Source organism: Pocillopora verrucosa, chromosome 10 (assembly GCF_036669915.1).
Source record: "Pocillopora verrucosa isolate sample1 chromosome 10, ASM3666991v2, whole genome shotgun sequence".
Lineage (NCBI taxonomy): Eukaryota > Metazoa > Cnidaria > Anthozoa > Scleractinia > Pocilloporidae > Pocillopora > Pocillopora verrucosa.
In genome coordinates this window covers 20196480-20215782 of record NC_089321.1, presented here as the reverse complement: position 1 = coordinate 20215782, position 19303 = coordinate 20196480, and the positions used below count along the sequence as shown (strand labels likewise).

At 37.1% G+C, this 19303-nt stretch overlaps 2 protein-coding genes and 1 long non-coding RNA gene across 5 annotated transcripts; 1 reads left to right on the top strand and 2 right to left on the bottom strand.

The window, feature by feature from the left end:
- Positions 1–176: 176 nt before the first annotated feature.
- LOC131774843 (pyridoxal phosphate phosphatase PHOSPHO2) lies at positions 177–5238 on the bottom strand. 2 transcript variants are annotated; one of them, XM_059090924.2, is made up of 2 exons: positions 5006–5119; positions 177–2728 (listed from the first exon to the last, which is right to left on the bottom strand). In XM_059090924.2, exons 1-2 carry the CDS (start codon positions 5036–5038, stop codon positions 2015–2017), a joined length of 747 nt encoding a protein of 248 aa, XP_058946907.1. In that variant the 5' UTR covers positions 5039–5119; the 3' UTR covers positions 177–2014. The 2 variants fall into 2 exon arrangements, with proteins under 2 accessions (XP_058946907.1, XP_058946906.2); XM_059090923.2 differs by lacking the exon at positions 5006–5119 and adding an exon at positions 5174–5238 and having other exon boundaries at positions 180–2728.
- Positions 5239–11583: 6345 nt separating this feature from the next.
- LOC131774800 (uncharacterized) lies at positions 11584–13653 on the bottom strand. Its single transcript, XM_059090881.2, has one exon. It carries the CDS (start codon positions 13569–13571, stop codon positions 12603–12605), a length of 969 nt encoding a protein of 322 aa, XP_058946864.1. The 5' UTR covers positions 13572–13653; the 3' UTR covers positions 11584–12602.
- An 809-nt stretch (positions 13654–14462) lies between these two features.
- LOC131774796 (uncharacterized) lies at positions 14463–18946 on the top strand. Of its 2 annotated transcripts, none has more exons than XR_009339424.2 (3): positions 14463–14935; positions 16262–16582; positions 17150–18946. It is a non-coding gene; the product is annotated as an uncharacterized lncRNA (long non-coding RNA). The 2 variants fall into 2 exon arrangements; XR_009339423.2 differs by having other exon boundaries at positions 14470–14935; positions 16262–16455; positions 17150–18945.
- The last annotated feature ends 357 nt before the right edge of the window (positions 18947–19303 follow it).

Sequence of the window (19303 nt, the reverse complement as noted above, 5' to 3'; positions counted from 1 at the left end):
AACAATACAATTCAAAGAACAACTGCATATTTTTCATAAGCCGCTGGTCACTGTTGTCATTTTGTTCAAATATTTAATAGATGTTCATGTAAGAAAGATAACCCACTGCCAAATGAAAGACAAAATGTGAAGTATTTTTGGCATATGGAATGATCTCTGCTGTCAAAATCACAGCTGCACATTAATTGGTATTAGCATTATAAACTTATACTAGGAAGATGACAGTCTTACATCCTTCCAGAGTAAATACCAATCCTGCTAAAGCAAACCACCTAAGTGACAACTGACGAAATGTTATTATATTTATTACAGAGTGCGTGTTTTGCTAGCATAGAGACACACAATTTCCCTTCACAGGTATCCCAGGAGCTTTGCAAACATTCAAACAATACTGCTCTGTTTTCCCACAGTAGTAAAATCCGCTTCACTGTTTTCTTTCAAAGATTATCATTATTCAAGACACAACAGAACAAATGAACACTGATCTAATTAAAAACCACAGTTTAACACCACCCAATAGCATTTTCTTTCACTGATCCCGATAGACATGACAACAATGTCCTGATGTTTTGCCCCTAATTATTCAGCAATTTCCTTCTCAATTTCTTTACTTAAGGAAAGTTCTAGAAGAAAAAAATTTTGTTCTCCTGCAAATATTGGTTGTACTTAAAAGCCCTTTCAATGTCAATATGAATTTGGTCTCCCTTTTTCTCTCTAATTCTTGAATAACTAAAAATAGAATATTATTAAATAGATATACAAACTTCTCAGCAGGACCTCTCAGTACTTATAGGAGCAGGGAGATTAAGTCAGATTGCTTTTAAACAAAGTTGACATTAAGAAAAATTACCCTGAGGTTATCAACTGGATTTGGATTTAACCTTTAACTCATAATATCTCATTAGTAGTTCTCTTTATTGTTTGCCATACAATTTTCATGATGTAAGTTCTAAGAATTTGGTATAAATTTGAATCAACAGATGATCCCCAAATTTATATTTTTCTTTATTGTCATCCGTTGTCAGCTTGATTTCAGAGAGAAATTGTCTCAGTCACTTATGGTTAAGAAACAGATTAAAAACATCAAATAATTACTGACTCAGTAATTATTTGATGTTTTTGGGAGACATCAGTGGTCGCTCAAAAAAGAAGATAAAGATAATTCTTCTTGTAGAATTGTTCCATAGTAACTGAATAAAAATTCACAATTTTCAGTGGTAATTAAAAATAGAACCCTTTAATTGTAAGGTTCAAGAAAATGGAATAATGTTAACTAATGTTAATGTTAAATCCCAAATAGCAGCTCTCCATTTGGACACACAATAGCATGTCACATGATTAAAAATAAGAAATAAAATCAGATCCATCTTAATATAAATAATAATTAACTCAGAATTAATCCAGGGCAAATATTCATGAGGCCTAGGGTAGATGATGGGTAATTTGTGTTCAATTTTGTTTTTTTATGAATTAGATGTATATGTTGTGGTTCAATTTCATCCTTGGTTCAAATTTTATTTTCCTTTGTTTCAAACTCATTATCATACATTACAATACCCAAAAACAAAAGAAAAGAAATTTTGAACCAAGGATAAAATTGAAGCAAAACATGTACAATAAGCTATATAGTGCCTTAAAATATTAAAATGAATATTTGATTAAACAAAGTTATATTGATCACATTGGTGCTTCCTTAGGTATTAGGAACACCTATAAATAAGTCAGAAGAGTTGTTTTTAGCTGGTAGCACAAAAGCTGACATTAAGATTCTCAAAGTTTTGAGCTCAATCAACTTGCCAAAAAGATAAGATTTACACATACATAATTTGAACACAATTAAATACAACTCAGGAATTCCCTACCTTATCTATTATTCTATGAGACTTGCATATTAATTCATGAATGAAAAACATTTGGCCTATCAAAAGTGGAGAGGCTTATTATAAAAAGTACAAGGGTAGAAAATGGGACAAAGTGATTAAGTTTTAAAAAATTGAAATTGCAAAAATAACATTTAAGTTTCACATAACTTTTGAAACATTTTCAAAACATCAAAGCCATTTTCCCATGGAACAACTTCTGCTTTAGCTTCTGACTGGTTTTCACCTTGCAAACATTTTAAAAGTTTATATCCTTTTCTTGCCAGAATGTAATCTCCTTTCTTCAATGCCAGACAGGGACAGAGATCTCCGTGCCCATCTCCAATATAAACAATATGCTCATAACTTAGATTTTGCTCAGCCAGATGCTTGTTAACAACCTTCCGTTTGCAGAGATTCTGTGGACATTGGTTACAGTCATGTTCATGATGATGCTTGACATTTAAACGTCCATTGCTGCACCACACTGCTGGATTTGTATAAGTGCCACAGAAAGCATTTTGCAGAGAGTCACGCTCCAGTAAGTGATCAATAAAGTAACTGTTTGAGTCAGATATAATTATTGTTGGTATTTTTTGGCTCTGCAGAAAGTGACAAACATCCTTCATTCCTTCTGTGAATTGTAGAGATTCAAAACACCTCACATAGTCATCCTTGCTTATATTTCCTTCATGGAGAATTCCAAAGACCTTGTCCATGATATTAGTCCAACACCAACCATTCTGTTGATGTTCTCGGATAATCTGCATGGTTGAAGGAAGCATTTTTGTTATCCATGTGTCTGTGTTGCCATCCACAAGGGTATGATCAAAGTCAAAAATGGCCAAAAGTTTACACTGTTCACCAACCTACAAGAGGAGGAAGTTTTATTAAAAAAATCACAGACAAAAAAATAACACTTTGAGACAGTATCCGGTAACCTCATTCCAATAATAGTTCATTCTGAGTCAGCTTACTCCAGAAAAAGAAGTCAAAGCATCAAGTTCTTGCACAAGGTCAAATTGTTGGGTAAAATATAAGCAATATGAGAAGAATGCGAGATCCAGGTACAACAATATGCTAAACTCTCAAATGGTTTTTCTTTACATTTCCATGCACAGGGTTTTCACCATCAATTTCATAATTTAAAAGACATAAATCTTTTGCAAAATGAAGTGATATCAATAAGGGGTATATTGACTCAGAGGGCAATTAAGGGTTTGTAACAGAAACATGATTAAGACCAAAAATAATATCTGATGCATGAGATGAGGTAAAGTGATGTGTGAAGTGACATGTGAAGTGATGTGTGAAGTGGAGTGTGAAGTGATGTTTGAAGTGACATGTGAGGTGATGTGTGAAATACTGTTTAAGGTAAACATTTCACATAACTTCCTCTTAAAAATTGTATAGGAAATGGATCATGATTCCTCTATGCTACCTCAGACAAATTTGTGGATTAAACTGACCATAGTGCACAAAAATTGACTTTTACTTAACAGGCTAGGGTATGTATTGGCAGTTAACCTTTGAGGCAAAACCATTTCAGAAAAAAAAAGGTTCATTCATGCAATTTTTGTTGCAGGTGCTAACAGATGAGGTTTCAGGCTAGACAACTCCACTATATATCAATATGTGATAGTGTAGTTTGATCGTTCGGGTGAGTGTAGTCCTGAGAAAGACTGTTGTCGGTAGTGGTGACTGATGTTTCAACAACCTGAGCAGAAGTCATCATCAGAGTCAAGTGAAAGGTTGTTGACAGTCAAATGTACTTAGTCCGGTTTGTGTACACTGATTGGTCAGTTTTGCCGTGATGTTATTGGCTGTAAGACTCAAGTGGTGAAGGTCAGTCGTGATTGGTCGGTTTGGATCCGTTAGTGAAGTTAGGTTGTTCTGTTCGGTTCGTTTGTAATGTTAATGTCATGGATGAGTCATTTGTACGGTGCCGGTAGTGGCTGACACCTGTTGAGGGGAGTCTGTTCCAAGTTAGTAAACCAGCTTTCCAGGGTCAGTCATTGAAAGTAGTTGGTGCTGTAGGTTAGGCATTGCGCAGAGTCCCAGTCAATAGTGTGGTTCGTAAGTCAGTGATGTTCAGCAATGTGATTTTTGACATCCCCTTTCCTCGTCACTCGTTTGTGTTCAGTCAGTCTAGTTGCGAGGTTTCTGCCAGTCTCACCGATGTAGGACGCGTGGCAGTCGGAGCAACCGACAACAGTCCTTCTCAGGACTACACTCACCTGGACAATCAAACTACACTATCACTTTACCACCAGGTTCAAACCATTTACTGTATATCAATTTGTGTTTATTGGGAAAATCAGTTGAGTAATTACTAAGTTAGAAGCCATGACTGTTTCAATTTAAATTAATGACTGAGCCAATTTTACTTAAAACCCTTCCTCAGAACACTGAATTCAACTGTAAAACTTTATAATTTATGAATCATCTTGTTGTTCATTAATTTTGGTATTTTTCAGTCACTGATTAGATATGAGTCAGCAACTTCCAGTAATTATGGGTGTTTGGAATTGCTCTTTTATTTTTTTTTTGCTGCAATTTAAAGATGTACAGATGTATAGACAAAACCAGGGCACACCTCTTTCCTCCCCACCTACAGCAGACCCAAGGTTCAAAATTGTTATTTACTGCAATCAATTAGTAAATAGAGGATATAACATGACTGCACAGAGCTACGAGATTTCTCTTCGAGTGTTGAAAAATATTTCACAAGTAAGCAAAGCGCATGAGTAAAGTTCTTCTCAACAGGAGAGGAGGAATTTCGCATCTCCCGGCGGCCATGTAATATACTATTTATTGTGTAACACCAAGGAAATATAAAACAATTATATACATGATATACAATGATAAGCGCGATTTTTGAATGTAACCAAAGCAAAAGTGATCTTTTCACTTGTGAAGTTAACAAGCAGTTCACGTGTGAAGATATCATGCTTTTCGCACGAAAGTTCACTTGGTATTTCATTATTGTTTTTATTACTATATAATAAATATGTAACTCCTAGAGAGTGCTACATTTTCCCACGATGGAAAAGTTTTCATGGAGAGGAGTTTTTTTATAACAGTTTATATTCATGCTTGCTATTTATGATTACCCTAAAACTTCAATTATAAGAAACACCACTTACATAACATACTTTTGACTGATGAACACATTGCATTGCATTGTGCTAGCGCTGAAAACCTCTCGATCAAAAGTTATATTTCAAAATATTGCGGGACCTTCAACCCTTGTGAAAAGAGTAAAAGTACTTGGGATAAATCAATGTGATATATAGTTTTATGAACAAACAAACCTTCTTAGACATCAAAGAAAGAGCTCTCCTCAACATAGATAAGTGCCCTCTCCAACAGTTTTGTGTCACTTTCATCCCCAGTGCCTTCTACAAGGCCCCAGAGCTTGAGGAGACTGGTGCGAGATTACTAAATAACAATCGATTGGTTATTTGTGATATATTTGCATAATTCGGGTCAGGTGTATGTATATAGAGAATGATAATGTATATAAGAGAATGATAATCCCTCGTTGGAATGTATCACGTACTAAAATAAAACAGTGAATGCTCGATGAAAATGCAAACGCGCTTAAACGAGAGGCGTGAATCAGTTCCCACTCCAGAGATTTACGTCCAAAAAAGATCTAGAGTGATACGCCTACCTGCGTTTTCCGCGTCCAGCTCAACTTCAAAAGAACAGAGAGTTTATAACAAAATCATGTGCACAGGCATTTTATTATGATCGAGAATGTCAGATTTCCATCGTTTCATTTTCTTTCACAAGGTGCAAAAGGATCTGTCTGCCACCAAAAGAGAATCGATTTTCTTCTATTGGAGGGTGGGGGGCCGGACACAGGCCATTGATTGATTGATCGATCGACAGATGTCTACTATTTTTTATTCATTGAGTTAATGATCTGACTTCTTAATTTGTTTATTTCGTTCTCATAGAGGTTTCACCCTTTTTTATTATGCATCGATCAAATCTCATCCTCTTAGGTTTTTTGGCATTCTCCAAAGCTTTGTCCACTTTCCAATCCTTATCTATCACATTCTTTCCGGTTTGAATATTCAGACTAATCCCATGCAGTCCACATTTGACGACGTTGTCTGACAAGAGGGGACGTCAAAATGATTTCAAGTGGAAAACAACTGAAATGTGCTGTTTCTGTTGTTTTTGCTTCTTTTATTCTGCTTTTTTTTTATACTTCGCATATTTGTCTTTTCATCTTTCCATGTTTGTTTTCGTCACTTACTATTAGTTGATGATCTGACCCGCTTGAGTCCGATCCCCGTGACACAAGGTTTTGTATTTCATGGCCCCTAATCACAGTTGGTGAGTTTTCTGAATGGACTGATCTCACAAATTGTTTTTGGAATCCGTTCGTCAAAAAAAGTAGAAAACATGCATAAATTTTATAGTTACCTCCCACTGTGAAATAGCAGTTTTGATGTAGTAGTGGGCTTGGATTTTTCGATTCAGGTGAAGCTATTCTTTTCTGGATATGTATTTAATAGAGTGGGGGTGGCCGATCAAAACCAAGAGAAAAAATATATAATAACGCGGTCTCAGAAAAAGAGTTATCAAACAAAAATTAGCAAAAGTAACTAAGACTTTTGAGGAGTGATTTGAGTTACAGTTACGTAACAGTGTTTCTACTTCTTGAGAATATAATTTTATGTAAACAGTTCGAGAAAGACGGTAGAGTAAAAGCCCTGTATTACAATAGAGAAAGACGTACGTTTCTTTCATCTCCACTTGACATCCAATTTAGAGATCATTGTCATTATAAAAATGCCTCTAGCAGCGTAAAGGCAAACATAAAACGGCTAAACTTCAGAATACCCCGCAACTCATTTACATGTGTCGGGAGGCTTTGAAGATCGAGGCATAACACAATAGACGCTATTCTTATTCAATGACATGTAAATGAGTTGCGGGGTATTCTGAAGTTGCTCCCATAAAACAAACCTAGTGGCAAATTTCTGTATAAAGGCGTATTCTCCAATTAAGCGCCGCAACATTTCAGTAGGTGACTGATGAAAGGAGAACTTCTGCCATCTGAACTCGTTTGAGCAAGCTTAGCAAAACTCTGAAAGGTGCACGCCTTAATGGATTATTTCAGGCACCCCGTTACTGGGCAGTTCATCTTTGCACTGATCTTCGTTATTCATACCTCGAGCAGTCAGTGTACTAACGGAATATGTGAAAAGGTGTCTTTTTCCCTGGCCACCGACTTAAGATACAACTCGTCTCTTGATGGTTATGTCTTTGAAAGATTGAGCATCGCGAGCTGGCAGCAATGTTTACACATTTGCGCGGCGAATTGTCAGTGTCTCTCGTTTAACTTCAAGTGGGTGAACACAACACAAAATTGTGAGCTGAACGATGCTAACAGTAAACTGGCAGCAGAAGCACCTAATGAAAAGGAAGGGATCAATTATTACGAGCCAGTGAGAAATTATTACGACAAAAATGTGAGGAAATTTCTTTGTTCTAATAACATCAACATAACATCATGCTTTTTTACACTAAGTCATAAAAGGATTTACTAAAAAAAAGAAATAGCGTTACCACGTAGGAATGAGAATGTTTTTTTTCTCATAATTGCCCTAGGCTAGTCTCATCTTTGAAGTATCGCCGACGGTTACGACTGTGTTTTTACTCAAGCACTTTTATATCAAATATCAGAAAAGAGGGAAAGCAATGTTATTTTAAAGAATGGCTTTTCTCGAAAACCGCGGCCGAACTTAGGTTATCTAAGTTAGCTGATTTGCTAATCAATTTTTGATGGTTATTTTAAAAGCCTCCCATGAGAGGAAAGTGAAAACATCATGAATTATTGAGTAACAGTAATACAAACTAGAGACCGAGAGAATGAGGCGTTGCTAGCAACGGACGAATATAATTAGGAAAATGTCACGAGCGTGCCTAATCCATGGAAAACGGGGTCTTAAAAGAAACAGCAATGGTGCTTTCAACATCGTAGAAGAATGTTGCAAGATTACAAATTTGCAATTCTCAAAGTAACTATTTGCCCTAATATCGCAACTTTACACTGGAGACGAACTAAGTGTTATGTGGAAATACCGAGTCTACTCCTTTTATCCTTACAGCGAGTTTTATGTCTTTAGCTATCTATAGGCAACTATATCGAATTTCAGCTACCTTTCTAGTTCGAGCCGGTAAAATGAAACACGTAATTCAACGTCAATTTATTTTGTAGGGAGTTCCCCAACAAGCTTGCTCTGATCCAACTTGCCAAAGTCATTGCTGTGACTCCACCCCCTGCCAAAATGGAGGCACGTGTCGTAACATATGTCACGTGAACAAAAGAAGATTTGAGTGCGATTGTCCCCGAGTCTTCACAGGACACAGATGTCAATACCCTCTACCTCCGCGATCATGCCAAGAAATCATGATTCTTAACAAAACATCTTCAAATGGAATTTTCAACATCGTGGACCAATTCAACAACTCCCTCCCAGTTTATTGCGACTTTCATTCAGAGCCAGGTTTTGCATGGACTCTGATCCAGTCCCACTCTTTGCAAAACAAGAACCTCTTCAATGGAAAAGCATTCTATCTGCACAACGTTCCAACCAACGAAGACACGCCTGAATGGAACAGTTACCGCCTTTCAAAGTCCTGTATGCAGTCCATCCGGGATGTTTCCTCTCACTGGCGTGCCACATGTAATTTCTTGACCGATAAAATCAACTTTCGTGATTACATTCGCGCGTCATTCGCTGAAAACGACTTTTTCGCTGTGCCTGATATAAATGCTCGTTGTGCGTTGTACGAGTTTGTTAACATCCGTGGAAACATGTGCAGAAATTGTACGGCTTACTCTCCTTACGGTCCAAGTTTTGGTTACCATATCGACAGTTGGTGGCAGCCAGCAGAGTGTGATTTTGACGGGAGGCCAGGGGGAATAGTGGATGAAGACAACTTTGGTGAATATGGTCATGTTAACTCAGCTTTCCGTTGCTCGTCCTCGCTTACCTCTACAACGGAATTCTGGATCGGCGGCTCTAAATAATCGACACTGATCCGAACGAGTTTGATTTTTGCTCCCGAGAAGGAGGTCAACAGCAAATTCTGCACTAGAAATAGGATAACGCAAGGACTTGAGTGCCCCACCCACCCCTCTCCCATCACTTTTGCCAATACTGAAAATGGGAGATATTATTAAAACATCCAGAGCCATCAAGTAACCAAAGTAAAAGAAAACAGAAGAAACAGATTAGTTGTTCATTTTTATTTGATTTAAATGGGCGAAAATTGCAGCATGTTAGCAGTGACAATATTAGTATCATTTAGAACTCAAGGATCGACCAAAATAACCTAGTATAACGGTGGAAATTTGCACTGAATTTATGGCTACATAGTAAGTATGTAAAGTAGGTAATTAATTACAGGTTAACGCACTCAGCGAGTGAATTATGGGGATTTACCTGCACGAGTTCATTAACAATGAACGAGAAATTTCAATACAAGCTTTGCCGAGTGCTGTACTGAAAATTTCGAGTTCATTGTGTGTGAACGAGAACAGATAAATCCCCAAAATTCACAAGCAATGAGTGCGTTAACATTTTTATTACTTAAATTGTAACTGCACAAAGAAACACTGGATTGAAACCACAATACAACACGCAAAAACACCTTCAAAACAGATATTCCCTAAGCAGTTGCTTTCTTGGTATTTATAAATGGTGTAATGACAGTGGGGTGGTGAATTTACACCACGGCTATTTCATCACGATAACGACCTCAAGGAGGTTCTTTCGTCACAACCCAGTATCACGTGGTACAAAGCAACCGATCAGAAAATCGGAATTCTTTCAGTGTATGATAGTTGAATTATAGGTAACTTAATTTCAACTCGGGTTGATGAAGCTAATTAGTCCCCTAGCAGTAAATGCTGATATGCCAAGAAAAGTGAAAGAAGATAACAAAAAAATAAATTAGTTCACGATATCAAAAATGATCAGTAAATGACTAACTTTCAACTACTTTAATTAAGTAAACAATCCTAACTCTTAAAAATTATAACAATGGGAAAATCTTAGAAGACTGTGCATTACAAATGCATTACAGATTTTTTCAGCACTTTTAGGTGCGCAGCTTAACTTTTTGGTGTCGGAACTGAAGTACCATCAATTCTTTTAGGGCTGGTAGCATATATTTGCGTCGATAGAACTGTATTATTGATAGTGCAGAAAAAAAGTAAAGTCGAACATATATTAAGTGGTCACCTTTTATAGCGGTAGGTTTTCAAAGTCCCAAAATGTTGTTCCTTTGATTACTGTAACGGCCTGTTTGGATTGTTTTCACCTGTAAAGAACGATCACTAAAAGCGGAACCACTCAAATAAAGCTAAGAATTATCTTTCAAGTAAAATTTAATCCATGTTTATTTCCCGAAATTAATATTAGTAGTGGTCAATTATAGCATAAAATGGCGTTTACCTCTATTCAGCGAAGCCTGTGTGAAAAGGTCAACCTGTGTTAAGTAATCATCCGCTGCTCAATACAGGTGAGACTGTAGTACAGCTGTAGGTGCTTTTTGATGGCAACTTTTTTTTTGTTTTTGTTTTTGTTTTGTTTTTTTTGTTATTTTACTAGTTTCTTCGCTTTTAAAAAAAATTACGTTTCCGAGTGGAAAGAGTGAATGATTCATAATACCGTTAGTGAGGTTGTGTCAGTATTGTGAACTATAAATAAATTCTTAACTAAAATGAGCAGCGCGCGTAAATTTTTAATCTTGTAAATATATAATCGTTAGAATTGTAGTTGTGAAATAAATGTCAGTATCGCAAAAGTAATTTAACCAATGTAAAAGTTGTAAAATGCATGAGGAATTTAATAAAGAAGAAAAAAGTTAAGAGCTGCAGAGATGTTTCAACGCTTCCTAGCATAAACATTTGTTCCCACAGTGTTTGATACAGCACGATATTAGAAGATCTTGATTTTGTGTTAATTGGTGTGATGAACTGCTGCCATCTCATGATTATGTTATTACACCCCACTTGTAACAACATAACCTACTTTTTCAGAATATGCAAATAAATGTTTTGAGGGGGAGAACATATTTTTGTCCCAGGGGAGATCATAACAGGGGCAGATGAAGAAAACAGAGACAGTGGCAGTGACGAGAGATATTGAGGTATGTAATTTCATTTTAACCCAACAAGTTGGACCGTTTGCCACTTCTTAGTACAGAGGACAAGCCTAACTTACCAGCCTGTGTCAATACCATGCAATGGGATCACTCAACTTGGCTCTTGACAGTAGTGGGCAGCAAAGGCAAAAAAAAAATCTGATTTCATCAAAAATGGCATTTCAGTGCATTTTCTATTCTAGCCCCATTATAATTCTTTTTAATTGCCTCAAATATTCAAGTTCCTGTCATGAAAGGAATTTTCTCTGGTCTGTTGCCAACAAGCCATGCCTTATCACTATTTCAACACATGAGATTTAATCACACACTCGTGCAACAATAAAATCAAAACCAAGTTGTAATTTTCAGCTAGTCTTTTAAGTATTGTATCCCTCTTTGCCCTTAGCTTTAGCTAATAGCACAGATTTAAAAGTGACCCACAATATGCTTTAAGACAAATTATATTTCTTCTTCAGACAATAATTCTCCATCAACCATTGTGTGTACCCACTCCTTCAAAATTGAACAATCAGAAAAGGATGCACTCAAGAAATAATTTATTCTTTCAATAATACAAATAACTTATACAACTCTTCTTACAATATGATCTACAGTTTAAATTAATTTAATTACCACAAGAAAATAGAAATTCTTCTCATTGTTATATTTCTCATCAGTGGCTTTGAGGGAATATTCCAAGTTTAGGAGAAGGTAACTCTAATATCCTTAACTTAAGAAAAAAAAGCTTTTACTGGGAGCTTAAAGACTTCATGGGTATTGGAAGTTTCTATGAGACCACAATGCCCACAAAATGTGGTATAAAAAACTAACATCAGCCACCATAGGAAAATCTTGCAAATAAATAGAATTTACAAAATAATTTGTTTAAAATGGCTATTTCATTTTTAAAAGTGGATTCAGTCTTAAATAACCACAATACTTCCTTAGATATTAAATAGTTAAATATAACGAACTCTGCTTTTTGATGACATATTCAAAGAAAAATACTGTCCCCTTGCTATGCAAAACAATGAAATATATAACTAAATGTAAGCCAAAAATAATATGCATGAATACCATGCTTGATTTCCTACCACTCTTAAACTTAGAATTCTAAGTCAAAATTATTCATAACCATGCCAATGATTTGGAAATTGGTGACAATCAGGATTAAATACTGTACAAATATGTACTCTGTGCAAACAGATAAAACTTTCAGTTACAGTAACCATGGTTACTTCTTCAAAACTTTTGTTTAGCTACTAATTGTTTTTTTTGAGAGGTATAGCTTGGATTACATAAATGGTTCCCAGTGACAAACCGTTCAAGACACTGAGGGGCAATAATTTTTTGAAACTGGTAGTTTTGCTAAATTCTACCTTGCTGCTCAAATAAGTTTAACCTCGTTGCAAATCTTTGATATCACTAACCATTTTTTGGCGGGAACTTCGCTTAACTAATGCATAAACTATGCGAATATGGTTTACTGAGTAGATATTATGTAATCACTCGTCGCGGTTTCTAACCAGATATTCGCTCTTGCGAATCAAAATATCCTTAAAATATTTAAGCGGAAGAACGAAAGCAACAAGACCCCAAATCAGGAATGTGCACATTTCTAATTTCCACCGTTTTTGCTTTCCAGCCGGACAAGGTTTTCTGGCTTAAGGCGCGTCCAGAGGTTAGTAGATCGACCACTTGACCACGGAGATGTTCCGGCACATGGTCAAGCGATGCAAATTTGAGAGAACATTTCATTTTCACCGAAATGAACATGTTAATCTCGCGTTTTCGAAGCGAAACTTCCTTGATTTCTTGTTTATCACCAACGGTGATCAACTGAGTTTCTGCCACTCTTCGGCGGTGGCAATCCAAAACGTCGAATTTATCACCTTCAAAAATTACCTGGATTGAGAAGGCAAAGCCTTCATCTGGGTTACTGTCCGACCAGAAGAAATTATCGTTTTCAACAGCATCACTGTGAAAGGTCAGCCTTTTACCATAACCTTTTCCGATGGTTCGTAACACTAGTGCCTCGCCGTCGAACAAGTAATCGCTTGTTCCGTTTCGGCGAACTCTATAAGCGAATCCAGGAATGATGTCCTTATGAACGTATGTTCCTACCACAGGAATTTCATGAGGTCTTAACGCTGAAATAGTATATTCCGTCGGAAAATCGCCAATATCTTTGCCTCGTATATCAATGATGTCCTCGCCCTTCGGGATTTCTTTCAAAATAGCGTGGAAGGGAGCACGAGTTTGACGCCACCAATCTCTCCATAAAGCATTCTGTATTCTTCTTTCATTGTGATATTCACTTGATAAATATCGACCGTTCCTGATGCCTTTATTAAATTCAGACAAACTTGGACTCAAGATAGTTTTACTTTCACGCACGCGACGCGCCTTAGGGTGGCTAAAGTATTCCTCGATAAGCGGTATGTTCGGTCGGTTTGTTAAATCCAAAAAATTGGAGAAATCGTTGTGGATCTTGTAGGTATCCTCCTGTACCACATCGTCCAACAGATTATCCATTACAAATTGATTTTCACTCCAAATGGCGCTCACGTACAAATTCTCAGCCCGCTCACTAAGATACCAAAGTCCGAACACGCGACTACTATGTATTTACTCCACGTTTGTTTTGATCCCTAGGGGTGACGTATTCAATGAAAAGCTATTTTCACGTTTCTGATTGGTCAATTTAATCTGTTCACGTGCGAAGAATGAATGAGGCATCGATTGACATGTGAGGCGATTATGTACTTTGGACTAAGGATGTACAAGAGGACGCTTGATGTTTCACGAGTTTGGACACCTGTGTTGGAGTAAGGGTATTACGTAACCTCGAGATTTATGGGATTTATTAGATATTTGAAGTTTCTGAGGAAATTTCTCAAATCAAGTGCTTTTACATTGGTTATGTATTCTCCTTTTCACTGTATGGGAAGATAAGTTTTTGGAACGATAGGATCACAAAAGTAACCCAAATTACCAGAAAACATAATCAGAGAAGTTTACTTCTCTCTTTAGTAAATCCAAGTCGTTATCATATGAATAAACTTTTAACATTTTTGAAATTCCGATTTAAAATCCACCAGTCGTTACGTTTTTATGTATATATACACATGCACAAGAGAATGGGCTCCTGACATACACTTGCATATTGTGAATTAATTTGGGTTACCTGTGATAGTCTAGCCTGCAGTGCAGGCATCTTGTTAGTGCGAGCTAACGCTAAAAGCTCGCGATCGTTTATTCAACCGGTCATTTCTGATTTGCAGTTAGAGTGAACAGTGGGGGTGGGGGGCGGGGGAGGGGAGAAAAGTAATCTTCACTCCCCTACCCCCACCCTTCTCCTTATTTTTGACCGTCGACAGCCCTCTTGGTAGAGATTTTTTCTCTCCCCAGCCTTAAAGGCCTCACAGAACAGCGTATGCACGTGAGTTAAGGAAAATTTCAGACAGGCGCAGAATAGGCCCTCTCCTGTGTTTACTTCTCTCCTTAAATCTGTTGAAACTTTATCGTTGAATATCTTGTCAAAACACGAAGTCTCAGGTAGTTTAACACATATACCGGGAAGACTGCGACGAAGTTGAAGATTCTACCGTTTTATTTTTTTCCTTTTCATCGACTAAGTGGTAGAAATTCTAATTTTTCGTACTGTTTTGTCGTTCATTGCGCGTGGTGTTTATTATTTGGAATTTCAAAACGGACAAGTTTTGGAGTGGGCATCGTGTTTTCAAGGGAAACTGAGTTTTGGAGTCCATCGTTGTTCGTTTGAAAGTTATTCACATTTTTTTGACGCGCGCTCAAGATACCATGGAGGAGTGAAATATATCGACTGATGAAATGTACTCAGAGCAGCTCGAAAGTACAGCAAGCGCACAATGAACGAGGTAAGAATATAAATTAAGTTATCTTGACCCCTATCTTGGGTGTGTTGGTGATAAAGGGTCAATTAGCCTACTTTCAATATCGCCCACTCGAGATCGAGAGTGAACTCCGGTTTAATCGTCAACAGGAACCAAGAAAAATATATCAATCACTTCTCGGGTACTCGTTGGTACTTACTACGGATTACGGAGATGATGTTTGACTGGTGTCGATTGTCAAATTAATGCTCATTTCTTTTGGGCACTTTGAATGTAGAGGATTGACCGATACACTGATTCTTTTTCGACCACACTGCATATTCAATAATTAGTATAGGTCCAGGTAAAGTTTGGTTGTTGAACTGGTCATTACAAGTTGCCTGACAGGCAACTTGTAATGACCAGTTCAGGTATATGTGAGAAAAATTCCATTGATGTAGATATATTTAATAGTAGAAGAAAAACGTTTAAAGGGGAGAGAGGATTAATTAAGGGTCAGAATGGTATTACTTATCTTTTACACAGAATAAGGAAAGACAGGATAATAAACTTGGCACATTTTTAACAGATCCAGTGTTCCACTCTAATTTATTACTGTTAATTATTGTACACTAACTATGTGCAACATAACATTGGCTGCATCACTTTGATTTGCCCTTCCTGTGCAAAACGTTATGCTTATTGTACAAGAACACTCATACATAAGTCATGTTCTGATCACATTCAAAGTTACATACTGCTAGTGTCATATGTTAAGTTATACATGTGCAACAGTATAGTGATATAATCTACATGTACTTAAATATTACAGTTATTATGTTCTTAAACTGCTGAAATTTAGTGACAGCAATTCAGTGTTTGTTCAATATTCTACAAAGCTTAGTAACAGTCGTACATAACAATTTAAAATCAGATACATTACAGCTTCGTATACCTACTGTTCATTTTTAATGTAATATTTGATTCATTTAATTCAAGATCCAATACAACATGATTGTACATGCATGTCTCAACTTTGGCACCACGCACTTCACTTTTACCCTGTAAAACCAGTTGCAATATTGTAAACCAAAAAGCTAACATGCTACATGTACATATACTAAGATATTAAGCTATGTTCACTTTACTAACATGGCATATACAACGTGCTTTTACCAGGTTAATTCTAACATGTTGTGTTGAAACATTAATCAATTATTAGATGCGTCTCTGTGTGTAAAAATGCATACATGCTGAGATATATTTATTTCATGCAGTGTAGTCAGTGAAATCAATTCTTATATGTACAAATCTAAAACATTTAAAAATTACTGAGCCACCCCTCATGACTAATCTATTCTTCATGTGCAGGCAACGGCATAACATGTTCAGACATGTGGGATGTGGAAAGATGAGTAGTTGGAGGCTGGAAGACATTTGGAAGATTTTGTAGACACAACTGGCATTCTCTTGGTAGATCATAAATTGGTAGCTCCTCCCCATAGTTCCACACCTTTAGTGCCACTAGCTGCATGAGTCTTGGAACTTGTCCGTCAGGTGTACAGGTAACTCCCTCAATTACTGTTGGGTTGAATGACCTCTGTCCCTCCAGTGCAGATGTTCCCTCGGCAGAAGCCTTCCATTGAAGTTTAAGTTTGTGACCATCTGCTTTTAGTGACTGAATTGTTTCTGGTAAGTTATTGTTTACTTTCTTCTCTACCCAAGCTCTAGGGTAAACATCCTTTGCAGTAAGTGGCCCATGTGTGCAGTTTTCTCTAATCTTGTTTAGGTTCTTTCTTGCCTCTTGCAAAACATCTGTGGTGAGCATTTGGGTATAATCTTTCATTCTTTCTTCGTGAACTTCACGCGCTGCTTCTGTGGTCCTGGTGTTGGTTTTTCCACTATGCAGAATATTTTCAACAAGTGTGATTGAGGCCTGTTTTGACAACTCTGACATGTTATCATTAAGATACAGTTGAGAAAGATTGAACTGTCTTTCAGCAAGAACATTGTTAATTGGAAGACTGAAAATGTGCTTGGCATAGAACTCAAACAGGTTTGGAGTGGCTTCTTTACTTATGAGTGAGCTGTGTGGTGATGAAGCAATTTCTTTGATCTCACTGAGCAATTGTGGTTCCACCAATTTCCAAAGAGTGGCCCATTTAATCAATCCAACTCTATCCTTAGACAGCAATGTTAGAATGTTCTGTCCATGTACATGAAAGAGATTGTTCACTGACTTTTCTTGTTGATTCTCAGATCTGACTGGAATTTCAAGAAGCTTTAAAACTGAATACCAGAAAGGACTTTGGTATCTCTGATCAGCTCCCATTCCAAACAACTTGGGAAAAGTTAACCACTCTGCTCCATGATCTTTGATTACTTTGATTGCTTCTTGTAACATTGGCCTCTGCACTTGTTTGTGAAAGTGGTTGATAGCTGCTGGGTCCTTCAATGACATCTTCACCTGTTGTGATGTTAAAGGAAAATATTCTGCAGGAGACATCAACATTTTACTTAAAGTTTCATGGTGCTTCAGAACAGTTGCTGGCCATAACCTTGCTAGGTAACCACTGGAGAATCCAAGTTCTGCATCACTAGCATGGGATGTATTCAGAGATGGGATGATAAACTTATAGAGGAATTCAAACAAAGACTTGATTTCAACTTGAATCATAAGACTGGAGCTCAGCTTAATGACATCTTGCCAAGGCAAATAGTCTGGTGGCAATCTGATTTTGGCAATCTTTCAAGGAGACACTCAGCAAGCTGTAAACAAGCTTTTCCATACTTAAGATACCACTGGAGAGTTTCATGATAATATGTCCACCTTGTGTCTATGAATGTCTGGGGAAGGGGTGGCTCTTTACCTAGAATACCAAGAGAAACATACATAACTTTGTATTGGCTTGGACGCTCATCATGGAGCCAAGATATTTTATAGAGTAATTGTAAAACATGGGGGTTGCTCATGTCACCCTTGGCCCCAAACCCAGCCTGGCACATTCTTCTCAGCATAATGTTTAGTACATGTGGGTAGCATCCTACAAAAAACATCTCTTTTCCAAAAATTCAGGCATTGTTAGCTAAAAGACCATTTACTTTTCCCTTTTGGGTAGAGGCATCGTCCCCAACCAACCCTGAAACATTGGTAATATCATATTCATTTTTTACAACATGGTAATCTACATCAGACTGGTGTTTTCCAGACCCGCTTGCTGTTAGGCTGTTTGCAAGGACATAAGCTCGTGACTTGCTCTCTAGGGGACACCAGGTGTGAACACCCACTACGTGCCTCTCCTCTCCTCTTCCTCTCCTCCTTTTTGGGAGTCATCACTCCAGAGATGAAAATCATACTTGGAATTTGAAAAGCGCTTGCGTAAAATTAGTTTGTCAGCTTCACCCAAAAGAACATTCCAGTCAGAAAGTGTAGTTGGAGAGACAATGAAGTTTGTTGGGGGGCTACAATTGAACAAAATATTGAAAATCAGATGTAATGCTACAGGTGTCTTTTGATAACATGATATGATAACAAAGATGCATGTTGCATGTATCTGACACAAGCCATAAACATCAAGGTCCTTTGGTTGTGTCCATTGTGACCATGAGCAAATGTTGCCCTGTAATTTCTGTTTTAGCTTTGAAGAAGCAGATCTTGTCCCCCTTAGCTTGTGTCTGACTTGTTTTTCCTTTTTTTCAGTAGACGTCAGATTTTTTTGACACTTTTTAAGTTGAGTTTGAAGCCTCAACACGTCCTCTTTCAATTGGATGTTCCTTCCTTTTACAAATGCTGAAATTATGAAAAGGTGACACAATAAAAATTAGTTAAATGTAACTGATTTCACATGATAGAGTATTGAAACAGAATACAAAGTTAAAATGTCCTACCAGAAATCTTATCGACCAGGTATATTTAGAATGTGTAGTTTAAATTTGGCAAAAACATTGTTATCACAATTGCAAGGTTGAATAATTGAAACTATTGTGTTTCCACGGTGGTCCGTACGCAGATAATTTTGTTCACGTTGATAAAAACTTCTAACACAAGCCTCAAAACTTCACCCGTAAAACTCTCGATACTGTGTGACACTCGAAGATACGCGTTCTCATGATCTGCTGACCGAAAAAATTAACTTGCCTGTGCATTTATTTTCTTAGGTACGAACCTTTAGAGGGAATCTAGTCCGCAGTTTTATTTTTTCGCTTTTGAGTGCGCGTACTACCTCCCTTGCGTTAATCGCCGCTCCAAACAGTTAAGCAAGAAAAAGCCTGAAAATACTGACCATGAAGCCATATCGTCTACTTTGTCTTTATTTTCGAGAAGTTTTTTTTTTTTCGGCTTCTGTTCGGTGGGAGTATTGTCGGTTTATGATTAAAATCCTCTTAAAGTAGTGTTATTAGCGATCGCGTAAG